At 39.6% G+C, this 18,339-nt stretch overlaps 1 protein-coding gene across 6 annotated transcripts in view; it reads left to right on the top strand.

Moving 5' to 3' along the window:
• The window catches only part of VTI1A (vesicle transport through interaction with t-SNAREs 1A), a 265,072-nt gene that overhangs the window by 246,438 nt on the left and 295 nt on the right, over window positions 1-18,339 (top strand). For 4 of the 6 annotated variants that reach the window (XM_080347515.1, XM_080347520.1, XM_080347518.1 and 1 more), the window contains one exon: window positions 17,579-18,339. This exon is cut by the window's right edge and continues 295 nt beyond it. In XM_080347515.1, coding sequence (XP_080203641.1) covers window positions 17,579-17,672 — 94 coding nt within the window. In that variant the 3' untranslated portion in view covers window positions 17,673-18,339. Of the gene's footprint in view, window positions 1-3,749; window positions 3,858-17,578 lie in introns of those variants that run through there. The other 2 variants (XM_080347525.1, XM_080347521.1) reach the window with 2 other exon arrangements.

An 18,339-nucleotide genomic window follows, 5' to 3' on the forward strand; every position in this document is an offset into this window, starting at 1 on the left:
AGATGTGTTCCTCAACTGTTGCAGTTACTTCAGCATTTGTGACTTTTCAGATAACACTTGGCCAACTTTTTAAAATTGCATAAGTCCCATGTGCAGAGTGATGAGGGCTGAGATTTTTAAGGGCCTTGAAGTATCTAAATCATGGCACAGGCTGTCTAACTACCTCCAAATATCTGATTCTTGGATCTAATTAATTTAGTCTAAGAGTCTCAAAGTCCTAATTATCTAACCTATTCCTTACAATAAGATTTAGGCTTTTTTATTTTTATTATTTTGCTAACACAAATCATTTCTAAAGAGTTAGCAGAATAGTATGATGATGTGCATTAGGAGTGGATATAAGGTAGAAAGCAATAACCAGGATTGTAAATAACTGCTTGATCTTGTAGAATTTTAAAATAGCCTCTTAAATTTGATTAACTGTCTCAATATATGTTTAATCATCTAAATCCTTTATAAACTGTTTGTAAACGCACCCTTGACATAAAGCATGACCCGTTTGGATTTTATGAAATGTGGCAATTCTACTGAGGAAATGCAGCAGTATTTCTGCAATATAGTCCATGTAACTGAGAAGGCGAACTTCGTGTTCCAGATTTTATTATAGACAAGGAAAGTTAAATACTTCCGGTTTCTGAATCGCTTTGTGAAAATCGGTTGTGCAAACTTTTTGTGCAAAGGTAGTATGAAGTAGCTACGCTTTGACTGGGAACAAAGCAGGCAAAGGAAGGTAAAAGAAAGGAAAACTATAAAAGTTAAAACATGAAAATGGAATTATTTCAGAATGGTTTGGGCCTCGTTGCTGTGGTACGAAACCATCAGCATCAACAGCAGGGACTCTAGCACCCAGAAATACTCACTCCTGCCCCTGTACTGCGTCCAGCTGCTCTCTGGTTTTCATGGGCACTTCTCTTCTCTAGTCAACATCTTGAAATGGAATTGATCCAGTGCAAAATAGCTCTCCTCTCCCACCTTCTTCTTGTTTCTTTTTCTTTTTTTATCCCGGATCAATTGCTTGATCTGATTCATCACGTGGACCCACAAGCTGCTGAATCAGCACAGCTGAGGTTGGCATGCTGCAACCCCATGGCAGAAATGAACACCAAGAGGAGGTGGGAGCGGGGAGAGGAAGGGACAGACCTGAGCACGACTCCTAAAATTAGTATTGCTGCTGGATGCTTTGCATCTTGGAAACCTGGTCTTGGCTTGAGTACAGGGCATGGAGTCAGAGCATTTAAACTATAAACTCCCCTCTGGCCTATGACACTCTTAAAATGTAGTTCTGCCATCTGCTAAGTGAGAATAACACTAGTTACCTCAGTGATGTGAAGATTTATTAATGATTATTCAACCAATTAGCACATGAAAAATAGGAAAGACTGTTTTTAACACTTCTGCATTTTGCTGAAATTGTTCTCTCGTGCGTATTAACTACCTTTGTAGTAAAATACTTGTTTTCGACTGCGTTCCTCCGATTGGAAATATATTGCTAGAGCAAAGACAGGTTCTTGGTTTTGTAACCCAAGTGTCTCTATTTTTAGTTTTAAGATGTTGGCTGTGTCTCTCTCTTTCTTTTTTTTTAATTTTAAATATGTATATATATTTATAGCCCTTGCTATTGGAAGAGAATTTCCTGCAAACAGATCCATTTCTGTGGAGCTCTGCTCCCATGTGTTCCACCGAGAGATTGCTCCAGAATAAATGTCTGCTCTGGTTGTAGGATCAGCCTGGTGAACTGTAAACTTTATATTGCCTTCAGCACATAGTAAATTTGCATGTGCAGTGGGTATTAGCAACTGGGCATCTGATACTTGGCAGTGTTGCATCTGAAGATGTGAGTGACAGGAGAGATGCAGCCCCAGTGTCCTACTGAGTTGTTTCCTCTTTGGATAATTACACTCTTAGTTTTCTCTGCAGTTTTAACTAGAGGGGGGGAAGTATCTGCCTTTGCACCTTCACTTAAAGAGATGAGCCCGTAACCGTGCACCATTAAACAGCTGCCACATCTCACCCAGAAGTAGGTGAAAGGACTTTTTACATAACGTTCATATCTGGTTTGCATTCAGAGCTGTGTGAAGCCACAGTAATGCTGTGTGGGTATCTGAAAGCAGGGTCTGGCCTGTAGTTGGGGTCTGGTTCACAGGCAGTGAGTAGCGCTTGCTCACATAGTTTCAGGGACTGCAGCGGGTCTGCTGGTGTGCATAGGGGCGGCAGAATCAGGCCCCTAAGGATCCTGAGGAATGAAAGGTATCCTGTAACTGTAAGGTATTGTTATGATGACTACTCTGGAGAACACAGAGATATTGAAGTCAGCAAAATAAATTACAGAGTTAAATGTATAAGTAAATCAAGAAGCGACTGAAGTTTTTTTGCATAGTAATAATCTTCATAATCACTTCATTTGCACAGTTATTTCATTTTAAACTTTAGGCACAGTTTTGAAGCACAGCTCAGTGGAGATTTTTGCTGTAATCTATAAACTTTAATGAAAGCTAATTGGAGGACAAATTTTAATCTAATTAAAATGTGACTGCATAAAGCAGAAAGGATGAATGAAGTGAAATGCTCTATGGGGCACAGTTTTCAAACAATGATTACCCTGAATACTAAGTCAAATCAAGCTTTTGTAAAATGATGATCATGAAATTTGCCAGCAACAGAACAACCTTGAGAAACCGCAAATGAAAGTTTTAATGTATTTAGTTTAAAAAGTGGACGTTCAACTCGCAACCACGTAAGGACTTTTTAAAAAAGAAAATACAAAGCGACACACAGAGTCTCATCTAAAAACATAACAAGTAAATTAGCCAAAGGTGTACATTCCATCTAAGTTCTCATGATCAGCAGATGCAAATGTTTGCAGTGTGCCGATGAGTTATGAGCCCTAATGAGATTTCAATGCTGAGCAAACAATAAAAATTTATGCATTGCATAGTTTTAGTGGCCTTTGGCTTCATGGTTAGTGTTACACCCTTTCAACAGCTTTGGTAATATAATATCCAGCTGGCTTTGGAGGTAAGGAAAATTTTAGGGGTGAACTGAAATTGTGAGAAGTAACGTGATTGATTGTTTTGTCAGAATTATGCATTTCCACAGTATGATTGTCCGTAATAATCTTAGCCTGGGTGTGGATACATAGGTTGTAGTTATGTTCGGACGCAAGTTTTGAAGGATCCAGGTGAAGGATGGATTTCCAGCATATGAGCCAGACCGTTTCCTGTGCTCGGTACGTGTCCAAGGGTCTTACAAACAGCAAACAGCCCCTCTAAGAAGAACATTCCTGTCATAGTCTGGTAAACGGGAAAATTGAAAAGCTGCACTTTCCCCAACAACTGTCACATGTTGCAAGAAAAGGAGCAGAGCACAAGCACAAAAAGAAATGCGCAATAGATACTGAAATAAATGTACATAGTGGGGAGCGAAGCAGGGGGGGCAAATCAGGGAATTCAACTGGTGCGGTGTGTGAGCTCGAATGTATTAAATTTAAAAGCCCCATTTGTGAGTTAGGCTTTTATGAATCCAGAACCTTCACGATAATGACTGCCTGCATTACCCTACATAATATTAAAATCTTAGCATGTGATTAATAGCAGATTCCCTGCATACGTGTCACAACACACATCTGCAGCAAATCTGCCAGTATATTTCTGTGCTAGTTTTACTTTGGGGCCATAAAGTAATTCCTGTTTTGTGAATGAGAATAAACCTATTATGCACTAGGTTAGCTACACCCAGTTTTTTCTCTGCAGGAAAAAAGAGCTGCTTATTTGATACGGCGTCTCAAATTTCAGCGTTCAGAAGTGAGTTTAAGCCTCGGCTATATTTGCTTGAGCAAGCTGTTGGGATTTGCCTTCACCATTTCTCAGTTTTACGTTTTCCAAAACCTTCTGTGCGAAGAGTATTAAGAAACTTCTGGACAGCAGTAAACTAATGGACTTAATTACAAAGTGTTTATTGCTAAATTTGTTAATGAGTCAACATGCAAAAAAAGAGATATATTTATCCCTGTTTCCTCTTAAAATTGTGGTAAAAAAATAACTTTAAAAAAATCTTTTTCTTAAGCTGTTTGGTGATGCAGTTTTGCTGCTCACAAAAGCCCTTTTTCCCATCCGCAAATAGCTACCTTTCACTTTGCCCCAAGGGAGCAGAGCATAGCTCAAATGAAGCTTAAAAAAAGAGATTATTCCCAGTTGTAACTCAAAGTCTATGCATATTCACACATGCACGCAAAATAAAAAGGAAGATGCACAGCCATTCCTTCGGTCTGCCCTCTGAAAAGTCCTGCCGACCTGTTTCACTCAGCAGAATGAAAACAGAGCCCCACGAAAACAACTTAAATGACAACGAGAAAACATTAGGAAAGCAACATCTGTTTTGCATTCTTGGCATCGAGTCTGCCCTTGCAACACAGGGTCTGACACAGATGTGCAGGGTTATGACACCGCTGAGTACCGCTTGATTTAAAATGGTGTAACTGAGAGCAGAATCAGGGCGCTGAGTTCTTACAACGCTGCGCAAAACTGTGGTTCTTGATCTCCTTTGCAGATGTGGGACTTGAACCCTGCTGAAGTTTTAGGCATCCTTCCACTGATCGATGTAGGCTGGAGAGCAAGTCATATTCCTCTACTAGTGATTCAGAACTTATTATTGACTGTGTGTTTTTTTCCTCATGTGTGTATTTTGTTGTCTGTAAAATCACATTGATCTGTCACTTTCCAACAGACTTCAGTTGCGTGTAGCCATGTTCAGAGAACCTTTCAGATGATATTACATAATTAAGCTCTTCAGGTTTTAACTAAAATGAAGTAGTAGCAAGGAGAGAGAAATCTACTGGTACTCATAAAGAAAGGCAAAAACAGCTCAGACTGAAGTGAAAAGTGATGAGGGAAATTTGGGAAGACAGCAGCTCTCTCACCAGAGGCAGCATGATTACATGAGGTGGCACAAAGGGAGCAATTCTCTCCCTATTTGATTGCCCATCCATAGTTGTAACAGAGACAAAACTGGCTCGGTTCGTACCTGGCATAACTTGGCTGTCCTCTCCGGTGGAGCTGTGTCGGACGCAATGACACGCTTGCAGTGTTTTCACCAGCCACTAGATGTCTGTGTGTGCTCTGTAAAGTTCTTGAGGGGATGATGCCCCTGGTAAACACGAGAGGCAAAACTGGAACACAAGCTGTGAGGAAGCCTATTAGCTTGTGTTTGTAGGTGTCACTTCATTACTTTAATTAAGCGTGAGTTTAAAGCAATCTATGCTGCCTAAAACTAAATTCCAACCTTCCTAATTTGAGGTAAATAGGGAAAACATACTTTTCCCGGTCAACGTCTGTTCAAGACAATCTGTTGCCTTGATGGCCATGTGAAGGACTGAAATAAATCTTATTGTTGCGAAAGACTTGGAAGAAGTTGCTGAGGTGTAAAATAGGTTCATCTTATTTCTATTCTGAATCAACAAAGTACCAAAATACAAAACATCTGCTTCATAAGTGAGTTGGTAAGAGCCCGCTATTTCATTCTGCGCAGTGTAGCCCAAGCCACAGTACTGCTGGAGCCATGTTTTCAACATATCTGGGTGCATGGAGGAAGGCTGTCAAGTTTAGTATATCTTTTTTAAAAACAAGACAAAACAACCCCCAGAAGAGCAGATCTGGGTACAGAAATCTGTTTCACAATTCTGTTTATCAGCCAGTCCACTGGCCAACCAGGGTGGCAGCACCTGTGACCAGCTTTTCTGCACAGACCTCCCAAGGAAAATGCAAAAGTGATCAGCACGTGCTTGCCTTTCATTTATCTCTGTCATGCGGGAATATGATGCAGATAGTATCGGGAGCAATGAAAGGTACATTCTGATATTATTTTCAAGGTTTTTTTGTCTAGACAGAGAGGAGCAACCACCGGTATCCCTGTGGAACACAAACAGCCCCACTCCACACTCGCATCCGAGGCTGAAGGCCAGAGGGGGGTAGGAGGCTGTCTATATTAAAAAAAAAAGGTTTAAAACCACCACCTACTCATCAGGTGACTGGAGACCGTGGTTGTAAAATGTGCTGCAGGCACAAGTTCTGAAAAATCCCAGAAAGTGTTGAAAACATCTCTAAACAAGGTATTTTTCTCCTGCACCTTTCTTGCTAAAGGTCCCAATTGCTGCCAAGAAAACTAGTGAGAATGTTAGCTGCCAAATAAAAAATTTATGATAGTGTTTGGCAAAGGATTGTATCACTGCTTGTTTTATACATTTCCACAAGGCTCTTGAAGGGCTGTTGGACACATACAGCTCCCTGATCACTGTGCTTTATCTGTTCTTTAATATATTAAAAAAAACAAGCTCTAATAAAGTATGCTTTAAACAATACCTATTTTTTCTTTTAATAGCCACCTATAAGTGCGGCTATGGTGAGAATATAATTTCTAAACAACATTCCTTATATAAAAATTGTTTTAAAAGCCCTTTACCTGACAAAGTTACTTGTTACTTGAGTCACTTCCATAGTAAAAATACATGAATTTTTCAATTAAAAATGTATTGCTTTTGCAATTGTGCTTGTTATAGGTTGGAGTCTGGGCCAATAAAACCGCCTGTTAAAGCATAAAGAGGTCCATTCAGTCAAAGCTGTGCCTGCCATTTATGTTTCAAAAACCAAGAAAATAATATGTTGGAATGGTATTGCTCACCAATATCAATTAGGTTTTTGGCTGTATCATTACTTTAATTTGGGGGGAAAATTATTCTGGTGGCTTTAGTGGAAAAAATACAGTTTTCAATACAGAGTTACCACACTGACAATAATAATTAAGTGGGCCGATGCTGAAGCAACACCCTTAAAAATATTTTCCCCATCTGAAGAAACGAAATTGCCTGTCTCTGACTTTTCAAACCAGTTATCAGATGAGGCTTCCAGCTGATAATTAGTGCTGTTTAACACCGATCTTGTCATTTGGAAATCTGAAAGCCTGAACCATTTATTCTTTCTCTTTATCATGTGCTGCTGGAGGTGGGAGGTTTGGAGCGTGGAACTGCACCGTTTTCTAAGGAGGCACCAGAGCCTCCTCATCTCTCTGGTGGCCAGGGCTGGTGGGACACAGCCCTGGTATCATGTCCCCTTCAAAGGGGACAACCAGAGCAGCTGTCCCAAAGCTGCCCCAGGGCCACACAGCTCTGCGCCACGCTTGCGTCTTCACGGAACAGCAAATATTCGAGAGCAGCCAACAGCTTTACAAATGCCTTGTGTACACTTGTGTACTTCATGGTGTTTGATATAAAGTGCTCAAGACAGACCAGCATTAAGAGGATTATTTCAGACAGCATTAGGAGTTAATTTACAGAAGATTAGCTCTAAATCAGGCAGATATCATAAGCAAATTAGCATCAGTTGTAAGAGATTCAGAAGCAAAATGTGTGGTGGTTTTTAGTTTCTCCCTGCATGTACTTAGTGGATGAGTAGTATCCTTATTAGTTACCCAAACTAAAGTGTTACATCTTTAACGGTGAAGAACAGGTATACTTTTTTCCTACATGTATGCTATTTATTATAATGCTCTTTATTGGTAGTGAAACTGCTTAACTCCAACTACCCTTCTTCTGTTGAATATTTTATATTTCATGTCATTTTTTCATTGAGTAATGTTTTGTTTGGCCCTAGAAATGATGTCTCCATGGTGTGTTATAATATTTTTAAATAGGTAATACGCAGCTTTACTTCAGAGTGACATACTTAATCCCTTTTTTTCTGTTAAAACGAGTCACATTTTAATGCCAGCTCATAAAAATGAAGGAGTGTATAAAATGCAACATACTAGAGTGAAGATTACAGCTACTTAGAAAGAGCTTCCTTAATATTTAAGCTTGTAAATTATATATTTGTTTTATTTCCACGGGAGCAATGGTTAATTTGTATTAAAAAGCAGATTCTGTTCTTCAGTCAATTTTGCAGACATATTTTTCTGGTTGTGGACTGACAGGCATAAGCACCTATCCAGTCCTTTCTCAGTATCGTGCTCAATTAGCAGCAAAGATGAGGAAATAGATCGAGCCACAATATTAAAGTTTATGCCCCGAGTTGTCCTTGGGAATCTGAAAGTTTTGAAGTCTGCGAATGGGATTCCCATCTCTGGATAGATTTGTGTGCTTCTCTCCAAGAGATATTAAACTACTTAGTGTTCAGCATGCTCCCGAACATTTGAGTTTTTAACTGGGGAGGAAAGTCTGGGCAGCGTTTTACGATTTTTTTCCTTTCTTGATGGACCAAATTCCTCTTGACAAGGTTGGCCTGAGGTCACGAATGTCTCCCTGTGCTCACTGGAAGAGGAATCTTCCATCCTTCCGTGAGATCACGAAAACTTACACCCACTCTAAGCCAGGTTGGGCTTGCGGGTCCCTCTGGTTGCATGATCTGCAAGTGCTCTTGCACTTTGACTTTGTGCCCTGTAGTTTTAGAGAATGCATGGAGGCTCGGTGTGGTTATTAAACCGGGGTGTCTGAGGTCATAACAAAGTAGAGGCATTTCTGCTCCCCTAATGGAAACACCGTAACATGCTGAAAAGAAAATACTCTAATAGTGGCAAGCATCTCCTGTCAACTAATTTGATAGTTCTCTATCAGGTAAACCATTTGTGAATACATCGATTCTTTTTATTTTTCACTGTTCTGTCTTCACTATTCCCAGGTTTTCTCTGAACCAGTTGGGCAAAAATTGATTTTTATTTGTTCCACTGGCCTTGTGGAAAATTAGCTTATGAACTGGTTTTTATAGGAAGACTCAAAGCACAGAACAGGTTGAAAAATAAGCCTATAGCAGTCAAAATTGTTGTCTGAAATGTCTTCAGACTGGAAGGCTGAATTTATTGCTCAAAACAAGTACTAGCAATGTGGAGGTGTGCAGTCCTGCTCATTATCACTGGAAAAGGGGGAACCAAAAAGCACAGTAAAAAATTAAATTTTAATAATGCTAGTGATATTTTCTAAATCCTTCTTGACAGAAAGATTCTCATTATTTTTATCTGTCTCAGAGTAGGCTCTTTTAATGCCATCTCACAAATGGCCTTAGCCATGATTGTTTTCCTTTCTTTTATAGCATTTGAAAAAAAATGAATATAGACCAAAAAAAAAAAAAAAATCTATTCTATCATTCAAGAAGTGCCATGAAATGGTAACATTTTGGATGGCACATCTTCAGGAACAATTGCTGCAGATGCCTTCAGGTTTTTACAAAAGAGGTCAACTTTGTTAAGACAATTGTAGAAAACTTGCCGTACAAAAAGACGCCCAGTCAAATATGGTGTGATAAGGGGAAAATAATGTAAGCAAAGTATTTGTGTCCTGTCTCCAGCTACATCGCACCTGAAAGCTGTAGATTAGTCATTAATTAAAGTGACACAGAGCAAAAGATGTTATTTTCTTTCATCTGTTTAAGATATATATTTTAGTGCTTTAGTTGGGTTCCTAATGATTATGAAAGTTGATAAAGTGCAGACTTTGGACATTTTTGCATTCTTTGAATTGCACGGAATGTAAATTTAACTGTATTTAATATAAAAGCCAATGTGCAATCATGTATGTTCTTGTCATTTGATAGTTTGCATACATTTCTTCTGCTGGAGAAATAATTGCTTTATCTTTGAGTGCTGACGAGGGGGTTGAGGTTTGGGGCTTTTTTTCCTATTAACTGTTTGGGGACCGGGGCTTTATGCAAGCAGTGTCCTGCAGAATGCCACGATGCTGACAGCTGGGCTATCCGCCCTCCCTCCTAGCGCTTTCTACAGCGCTCGTAATGTTTGCGAAGGCCTATGGTTCTTAGTCATGCTCAGGTGACTAAATGTGTGATTTGTTCTTCTTGATACTTCAGTACCCTGAGAAAGGCTGGTCGGAGATTAGCACAACCTTGACTCCTTCCACTCGCAGTTGCCACCATGCACATGATCTTCATTGAGACTTGCCAAGGAGATCTGGGGTTGCCTCTGCTTTGCATGAAATGAATTAATCTCCCTCCAGTTTTGGTTGGTGAGCTTCTGTGACCCCGGAAGCCACCCGCTGTTCCTCCTAATGACAGTGATAATCTAATTTGTTCCCTCCGTGGAAGGAGTGGACATGGAGACAGGAGAAAGCTGAAGCTGTGTCACAACTGTGCAGGGAAGTGCTCTCTGTCAGGGTCTCTCATCAGCAGAAGGATACTTTTCATCCTTCAGAAATACCTTCCTGTGCATTTTAAAAATAAGCAATGAATAAAATCTCAGCTAGTGGATGATGTACAGTACTCTTCGCTTTTGCATTTTTATCCTAGGTCTCACATCCATGGGGTTCTCTTTCAGGCTTTTTCTATTGCAGTTTGCATGCTGACACCTCATGCACTTGTCTTCCAGTCATTCCTGTAGAAATCTCTCCTTCCAAGGCCATTCAGTCGAAGTGTCATCCACTTGCTCCCCGGTGATCTCCCCTGAGACTGCCAGCTCCTTGAGACAGGACTCGTGCAAGCTATGATAATCACGATGGCTACCAAATACCACCATATTCCAATGCTGTTTGTATACTTTTCTTACATTTTGAATGTATTGCAAGATTTCAGTTGTGAATTAGGTATCTCAAGAAGTATTTTACCTATCAGATATCATAAAAATAATTTGAATTTTTTATCTTAATGGTAAGATTGTCAGAAGATGACACAGCAAGGTAAAAAACCTAGTTCCTTGAGCCAATGAAGCCCTCTGCATTTCAAGAGGCATTCATCACAGATAGGTATTTCATTGTCTCTCCTATCTCTCACTCCTCCAAAATTCTTGTCAAAGGAGAAGTGCATTTGATTCTGGTCAGAATTTCATGTGGAAATATGGGATCCATTAAAGGGAGATGATGAATCAAGGTATTTACTGGCTAATTATTAATGAACATCTTCTGCTTTACTGGTGAGTTTCATCTCTGCAATATTTCTGATTAATGGGAGATTACAGGCACTTTACAGTATGATGAAGCTTTTCCTGGATGGTTTTACCCTTCAGAGCTAGCAAACTCTCTCTAAGCTAATTTGATTTTGGGAAAATTGCTTGTGGCTCATGTTCAAGCTTTGAGGCACATTTGTCCCTACTTAACCTGTAGGCACCTAACCAAGCCAGCTAACTTAACTGACTAGTTCTCCTGGGATGCATATGTGGCCAGGGAAAAGAGAAGACAATTCAGAGCAGGACTCTAGCTCATACGCACGGAGCTGAGAGAGATTAGCTAGGTATAATTTAGATGTTTAAAGCTGGATAGTGTGACTACCTCCCTGCACCTGTTATTACGTGACTCATTCTTTCATTCAGGGCCCAGGTGGAAGCACATTGATGTGGTTTGAATGTAATATTATAGCTAGAGATTGGTATCCGTGTTTTTACGAGTAGACAGCCCCAGTCCTTAAGGCTGATCTTTAAAGCCAGAGGAGGTAGCACTGCACAACTCCTCACCCCTATCAACAGTATTTTAAGCACCTTGTATGACCCATCTCTTGCAAGAACCCCTACTAGTCAGCTAGAAAATAAATGCCATAATGTTTTGTGATCTATTTCTCAATTTAGGGTGCTTTATTCTCATTATCTGCTCAGTTTTCGGCAAATTTTGATGGATTTTCCCCAGGTCCTACACATGTGAAACTAGGGCCCCTGTCCCCAGTGGAAGAAGAGGCTCCTTTGGGAAGGAATTCAGGAACACAAAATAGGCTCCTGCTGGGAACGGCCCCTCTCCAGGCTGGAGGTGGAGCCCGGGCAGTGTGGGCTTTTTGGCATGAAGTAAGCCATGGGGGGTCCCATTCCCTCTCCACCGCCCTCCCCAAAGCCTTTTCACCTTTAAATATATATTGTTGATTACAATGTAATCAGTTCTTCTGGCTTGGGAACACAAAGAACTTGGACTCCTTTTCAGAGTTTGGGGCGGGGGCAAAGAAAAAAAAACAACAAACCTTGAGTATTTTCCAAATTCATCACTTTTTCCAAGGTCAGCTAGAAGAGGGCCAAGGACTTGTATGCAACTTGTCCAGATATTTTTTCACTGAGATTTCTGTTTTCTAATTTCAGTTGTTAACGATGAAAAATGTCTCTAGTCAGATACTTCCAACCAGCTGTAATTTTGCCAGGCAGGACTCTCTTACTCTTTTATTTCAGTAGGTTGTCATGTCTTTATGTTTTGCCACAGCCTGTCTAGTTCTTTTCAGTTGCTTTTTTTTAAGAAAAGCATTCTTAAACCTAAAGATGGGAAACATGAATAGTTACTTGAACAACCCCCAGATACCCGAACGTAGAGATTTGTCATTATGTTTGTAAGGCTTTGCTTTATCAGTCATAACATTTTATTCCCCTGTTGTGGAGTCTAGTGCTTCCATTTGAAAGCTCCTGATATTTCGTAACAAGGATGCCCTTATATACAGTAATAACGGTGTCTGTCCAGAAAGTATCTGAGTATAGCTATATTACTTCAAATTCACATTTAGTTTTGACTGGTATGTATTTGCCTATGAGACTTAGACCTACACTTTCTTTGAATCTGCTGATTTGCACATGAATATTGGGTACTTAAAAATCACTTACCACTGATTTGCATGCACCTATTTTGTGGCATGTTAGAAAAAACTGCAGCTCACAAAAGGGCACCCAAAAATGCAATACCCCAGTATTCAGTGACCATTTAAAATGTAGTCTTCTATACAGAGAACAAGCCTTTCTTTCCAGTAAACTGATAGGAATCACTTCCAGTTAAATCTTAAATTCATGTGAAACACTGCCGGACAGTGGTCCATCGTCAATCAGTCTGTGTTCTTGAGGACACTATTTTTCGAGATGCTTTCTTTAAGAATAAAGCCCTGTGTTGTAATGAATGTGTGCTAACTGATCCCCCAAGCCATTTGTATTTTATTTGTGTCAGTGTCAGAGTTGAGCTTCTGTAAGAAATTTTTGCAGTATTTTGTTTGTAGTGTTCATTATTTCAAGTTAAGGACACAAAACTCTTTATGCGCCCGGAGTCTGCACTGGTTCGTTTATATCCCGTATTTTGTTAACATGTTACCGTGATTGCTAATTTTCATTACAATTGTTATTGTACCATCAGTGCTTAATGGCAAGGCATCATTATTCAATGCTGGTCAATCAGGCACTAAGACATGTGCAAGACATCAGGCTGAACCCATATAGATGTCGTGCACTCCCCTGCTAATGAATGCAGTTTTGTAAAAAGGTTTAAACATGGTTGGCATCCTTAATGTAAGGTTTGCAAAAGCTTAGTTGGGAACTGCTTTGTGTTTATATGGAGCAGATCTAAACATGTCACAAACAGAGTTAGACCCATTGTGTGTGTGCGTGTGTGTGTGTGAAGCTACAGAGAGGAGCAAATCATTTTGGGTTTTGAAATGTGGAAAGGCAGCGTAATTTCTGCCGTGGAGGAATGTGGGGACCTGAGCTGCCAGGGACATCAGTGTTTGGTAATGGATATGGGAATGGTTCTCCAGAGCGATAGTGCTACAGTGCGTGCATCGGTGATCCCTGCAAGCGGACGGTGTCACTCCTCAGCGCACAGAGTTGGCGCTGGCCTCAGGGAGCCTCCAGCACGCCGGAGACCAGAGGTCAGGCACTGGGACCAGAAGCCGGGATAAAGGGTCAGGCATTTAGAAAAGAGGAGCAAAAGGAATCTCAAGGGCAGTAGGATGCGCTTTCTGCATGTCAGTCCAGCCTGCTCTTCCCGTGCACCGGTTAATGTTACCCTCGCATCTGCTTCAGTTACTGTTTCTATGTGGTTTTGCGCCCAAATGTGTTGGGCTGCTGTCCATGATAAACTAGATGGAACTTGGTTTAAAAGCACAGATTTTTCATCTCTTCTGACTCAAAGTAGAATGAGCCCTTGTGCTCTTAGAGTTCTGAGTATGAAAGGAACTGAGGACATGGGCTGTTAACGAGCTCCAGCGCGCCGGGCTCCAGCAGAACTTGGTGTGAATTCGGTGCCTAAGCTGCATCGACTAAATGGTTAATTCATCTCATATCAACAGCACTATGATTCATAATGTAAACTTGAGGAATCCTTGATGTTTCAGTCACACATTCCTCTTAATTTGGCCGTGCATTCTTTTAAAGCTACAGTGTGCTAACTTAATAAAATGCAGCATGCAAATGCACAAGTTTTTGCCTTCAGGCATTTTAGCCATGGATGTTTCAATGGGTGTCTTCTTTCAAGTATGTATTCTTTCTTAAATTATTTACCCTGTAAACATGCTTTGCATTTTCAAAGAAGAATCTGGGCTTCCTCATTCACCAGATTTTATTGAATTTAAGGTGTAATAGAGATAAAAGACTATCATCTGCTTCCTGTGAGCATGTTAGCCTTTGGGATTGTTTTTGTAGTGAACGTTAGGCCCCGTTTTCTTCTGCTTTGGTATTATTGCTCCATCCCCCACTTAAATTCTTTAATGCTTTGCCTAGAGCAATACCCACTGGCAGTGTCTGGCTGTGACAGTACTATAGGCTTCCCTACAGATGGGTCCTGCCAATGCCAACCATTGTTCTACCACTGTGAGCTGGTTTGACTGTCTTGGATCACTCAAAAACCCCTTTTCCTCGATTTTTTTTTTCTTTACTCTGAAGGGTTGGGCCCTTCAGAGGGTTTTTCTTTACTCTGAAGGGTCACCCTTGCCTGTTGACTTCAAGATCTGAAATGTGCTGACATCCAGAACTTGCATCCTCTGTCTGAGCTGCAGCTCCCAGACTCAGGCTTTAGCAAGCTCGGCTTGCTAAGCTCTGCTCGGGATTGTCCTACTGCTACCAAATGGCTTGGTTGGTCTCCTCCTAGCCCCATCCTTCCAGCAGCTTGCAGTTAGTTTAATTTTACTTGCTCACTTGAAAGTAAAACAGTAAAACTCGATGTCATTCTTTTTTTAAAGATAGAAAATTAATCTTTAACTGTGGGCTTCAATATTAAAAGTATATAATGCTTCAGTGTAGGAGTCTGTTGATAACATCCATCCTATTTCATGATTAATTTGTTCCTTTTAATATGATATTCTTTTGCTACACTGTACAGACTAATTTGGATTCCTGGAAATTGCACTTTGATATGTTTTTCCTGGGTTCACAACTGAAGTGAACATTCAGTTAGCAGATACAGGTGGCAGCATGCCTTGCTCAGTGTTCTCTTGACTAGGATTTTACAGATGTGGACACTGATTAGATAATCTTGCAATCAGGTGTGTACTACCAGAGTATTAAAAAGAAAGCATTTGGAGGATTTAGTAATGTTTTTAACATTTTCTTTAATTTTAAGTCTCAGATGATGAAATGCTTTTTCATTGTGCTACAGATAGGAGGAGTTGATTTAAACACTCAGTATGTTATATATGCTTTTGCCTAACTATGTGTTAGATTAAGCGAGTTTCACTCACAGTTAATCCTTTGTAAATTAGCATTATGGATGCCTTGGGGCCCACATCCCACAAATAAAATGGTTGTCAAGCCAGCTGCACTGTGTATTACTTAAGGCTGAATGTTTTAAGAGTTTTCATGCTTTTAATCTATTTCACTGCTGAGTTTCAATTTTGCTGAGTGTCTTTTCAGGAGTTGATGAGGGTGAGTGAGTAAATATATATTCTGGTTTTCATGCATTTGCCTGGGCAAATCGTTTGTTATCAGGTGTTTGGCAGAGAATGTCACACCCTGCCACAAAAGAGAAGCTTGTAAGTTCAGGTGTTAAATTGAAGTGCAAACCAACAAGAACCAAAAGCCCTTAATTAGCTTTGTTTTGTTAGCCTGTTACACTTCTTTTTTTTTGGGGAGGGGGGCAGGATAAGTAGTGAGAGACATCCCTCCCTCCTCCTCATCCTTTTGGCAGAGTAAATATTGCCTGTTAAGTTTGAATTAGCTGTCATCGCGAAAGAATTAATGCTGTGGTTGAGCCTTTCTAGTGAGGAAGGGAAAAATAAACGAGACAGATCTTAGTTCAGCTTTAAGTGATAAATGAGGACAAAGCAGCCCATTCATCTCCTGCTAGGAAAGTGGACACAAACACTAAAGCAGTTTTGCGGAAGACGTGTCAGCAAATGTGATCATTTTGTAACCTGTCAGGAGGATAGAGAGCCAGTCCTTTTAGAGTGTCACAGGGGAGAGTGTCTGTCTGATGTGACAGGTTTCATCCATCCTTCTACTGCTTTTTCTTTAGGTGGGGGGTAAGCAAGAAGAGAGCTGGAGTTGGTTAAAACTGCATTTTTCTTTACACTTTCCAATATAATTTATATGTATATCCACCCGCATCTGAATGAGAAACATTTCCCAAGGAAAACTCCCCTCTGCTCTCTGGAGTTTCTTCTCTCTTTCACTGCGTGAAATATGCTCATTTTAACACATTACATTCCCTGTCTTCAAGCGGGAGCCTTGTACTTGGTTTGATGTTTCACAAAACACAGTTTTCCCTCTTCTTACCATTGTTTGGTTGGTGAAGGCTCTGTTTTGTTTTCTTTTGTTTTGCAGAAGCATGAGAAAAAAATAAAATGAGAATAAATATAACTTAGGGTTCTTGTCTTGGTTTTGTTGGGGTTTTTTTTGTTGTGTTTCTCCAGTTCTGATGATATGCTTCGTGTATTACACAAATATGTTTTGCAAAAGTTCCTGGTTCATGAAGAGCCTATGAAGATATTCTTCCTCCTCCATGAGAACGGGATAACAAACACTGATTTTTCACAATCCAGAATCTTCCCATAAAATGCCTCAAATTGTACTGTTTGTTCGTTTGTTCATTTTAATTGACCTATTAATTTCAGATAAAACCTGAAGAGATGTGGTGTCTGATTTTAGATGCAGGGATTTCTCCCAACAAATGATTGAACAATATTAGGACTTTCTACTTCTGGCGTATTTTTTTTATTACTAATTTCCTTTTCTTTTTTTTAATACTACATAGAAAATGTAACATTTGCCTATTACCATAAGTAAAGGTATGCAACAGAGACAGGAGATGCTTTTACAACGTAAGCTTCACAGTTTGACACTTGCTTCTTTATATCATCCTTTTCTTCAAAACTATCTTTTATACTTTTCCCTTGGTACTTTAGTACAAGTAAGTATCTCATTGACATGTGTTTCCTTGAAATCTTGTACCTTAATAGTAAAATCCCATGAAAATTAATGAATTGTTTCTGTTCAGAATAAAAAAAGCTGTGAAGATTTCAGAATGGCTTAAAAAAATATAATAGTATTTACTATTAAAGACCACCCTGCTTGAATTGCATCAGCTGAGGACTAATTATTTCATTTGTTCTTAAAAGGTTAATAAATTGTAACATGATGTATTTCAGTTATTCTAATATGTATATAAGAGTATGCATAATTAAGAAAAGTCTAATTCTTTCCTGAATGTAAAAGTTGGATTTAATAGCTACATAAAGAAATGTTTGGAAGCAATGGAAATTGAAAGAAGTAAAAAGCAATCAATATACGCAGAATGGTATAGGAATGCTAAATTTGTGAGCACACGCCTTTTTTCCAATATATTTGTCTGTGTGCTTATTTTTATGATTTTTATCTACATACATTCTGTAATTTGGTTTATTCACTGGGGTTTTTTGTCTGTTCTGCTTTTTTTCAGAATCATCCAAAACCGGATTCTGATCGTTGTTCTGGCAGTCATCATCATCTTCACCACCATGATGGCTATTTATTTTTCTGTCAAGGGACGCTGATATCTTTGTTCTTCACTAAACAGCAACAAACTGCTTGTTCTGAGTAATTAAGACAAAGTGGTCACATGAATCATTCTCTTGCACTGACAGAGTCTCCCTCTCTTTTCCACTATTCAACTCAGGTGCAAGCGGTGTAAAATATTTTGTATTATTGATGGCATAGTTGATGGCATGTGGGATTGATTATTTTTTCTTAAATTTTTTTGTCTTTATCTGAGTGGTTTTTGAATGTTAATATTTGTTGGGGTGAGGGCTTGTTCCAGTGTAAAGAGACTTAACATGTGTGGAATTCTGCCCCAGACAATTAGCCTGGAAGTTGCCAGAGTTTAGCGGGGGAAGAGGGGTCTTTGCACTTACCTTGTGCTGTGTGGGGTGTATGAATATCAAGCAGTATCTGACCTTCTGTGATATAAAATACAAGTAAAGCAGAGACCAAATGATGTAGAAACTGAACCTATCTCCCGTGACTAACTCCTGATCGCGAATTAGTGCAATAGACATAACCTGGTGAACAGTAGTTACTTTTAAAAAGTGAGGAACCTTAAGATGATGTTTAATATCTGATGTGAATTCAACACTCAATTTAACTCTTCTTTTTCTTTCAATTAGGTTTTCTTTTCTGCTTATTCAAAACAGTTCCATTGTCATCAAGATTGTGATTATGCAT

This window comes from Nesoenas mayeri, assembly GCF_963082525.1.
Source record: "Nesoenas mayeri genome assembly, chromosome: 7".
Lineage (NCBI taxonomy): Eukaryota > Metazoa > Chordata > Aves > Columbiformes > Columbidae > Nesoenas > Nesoenas mayeri.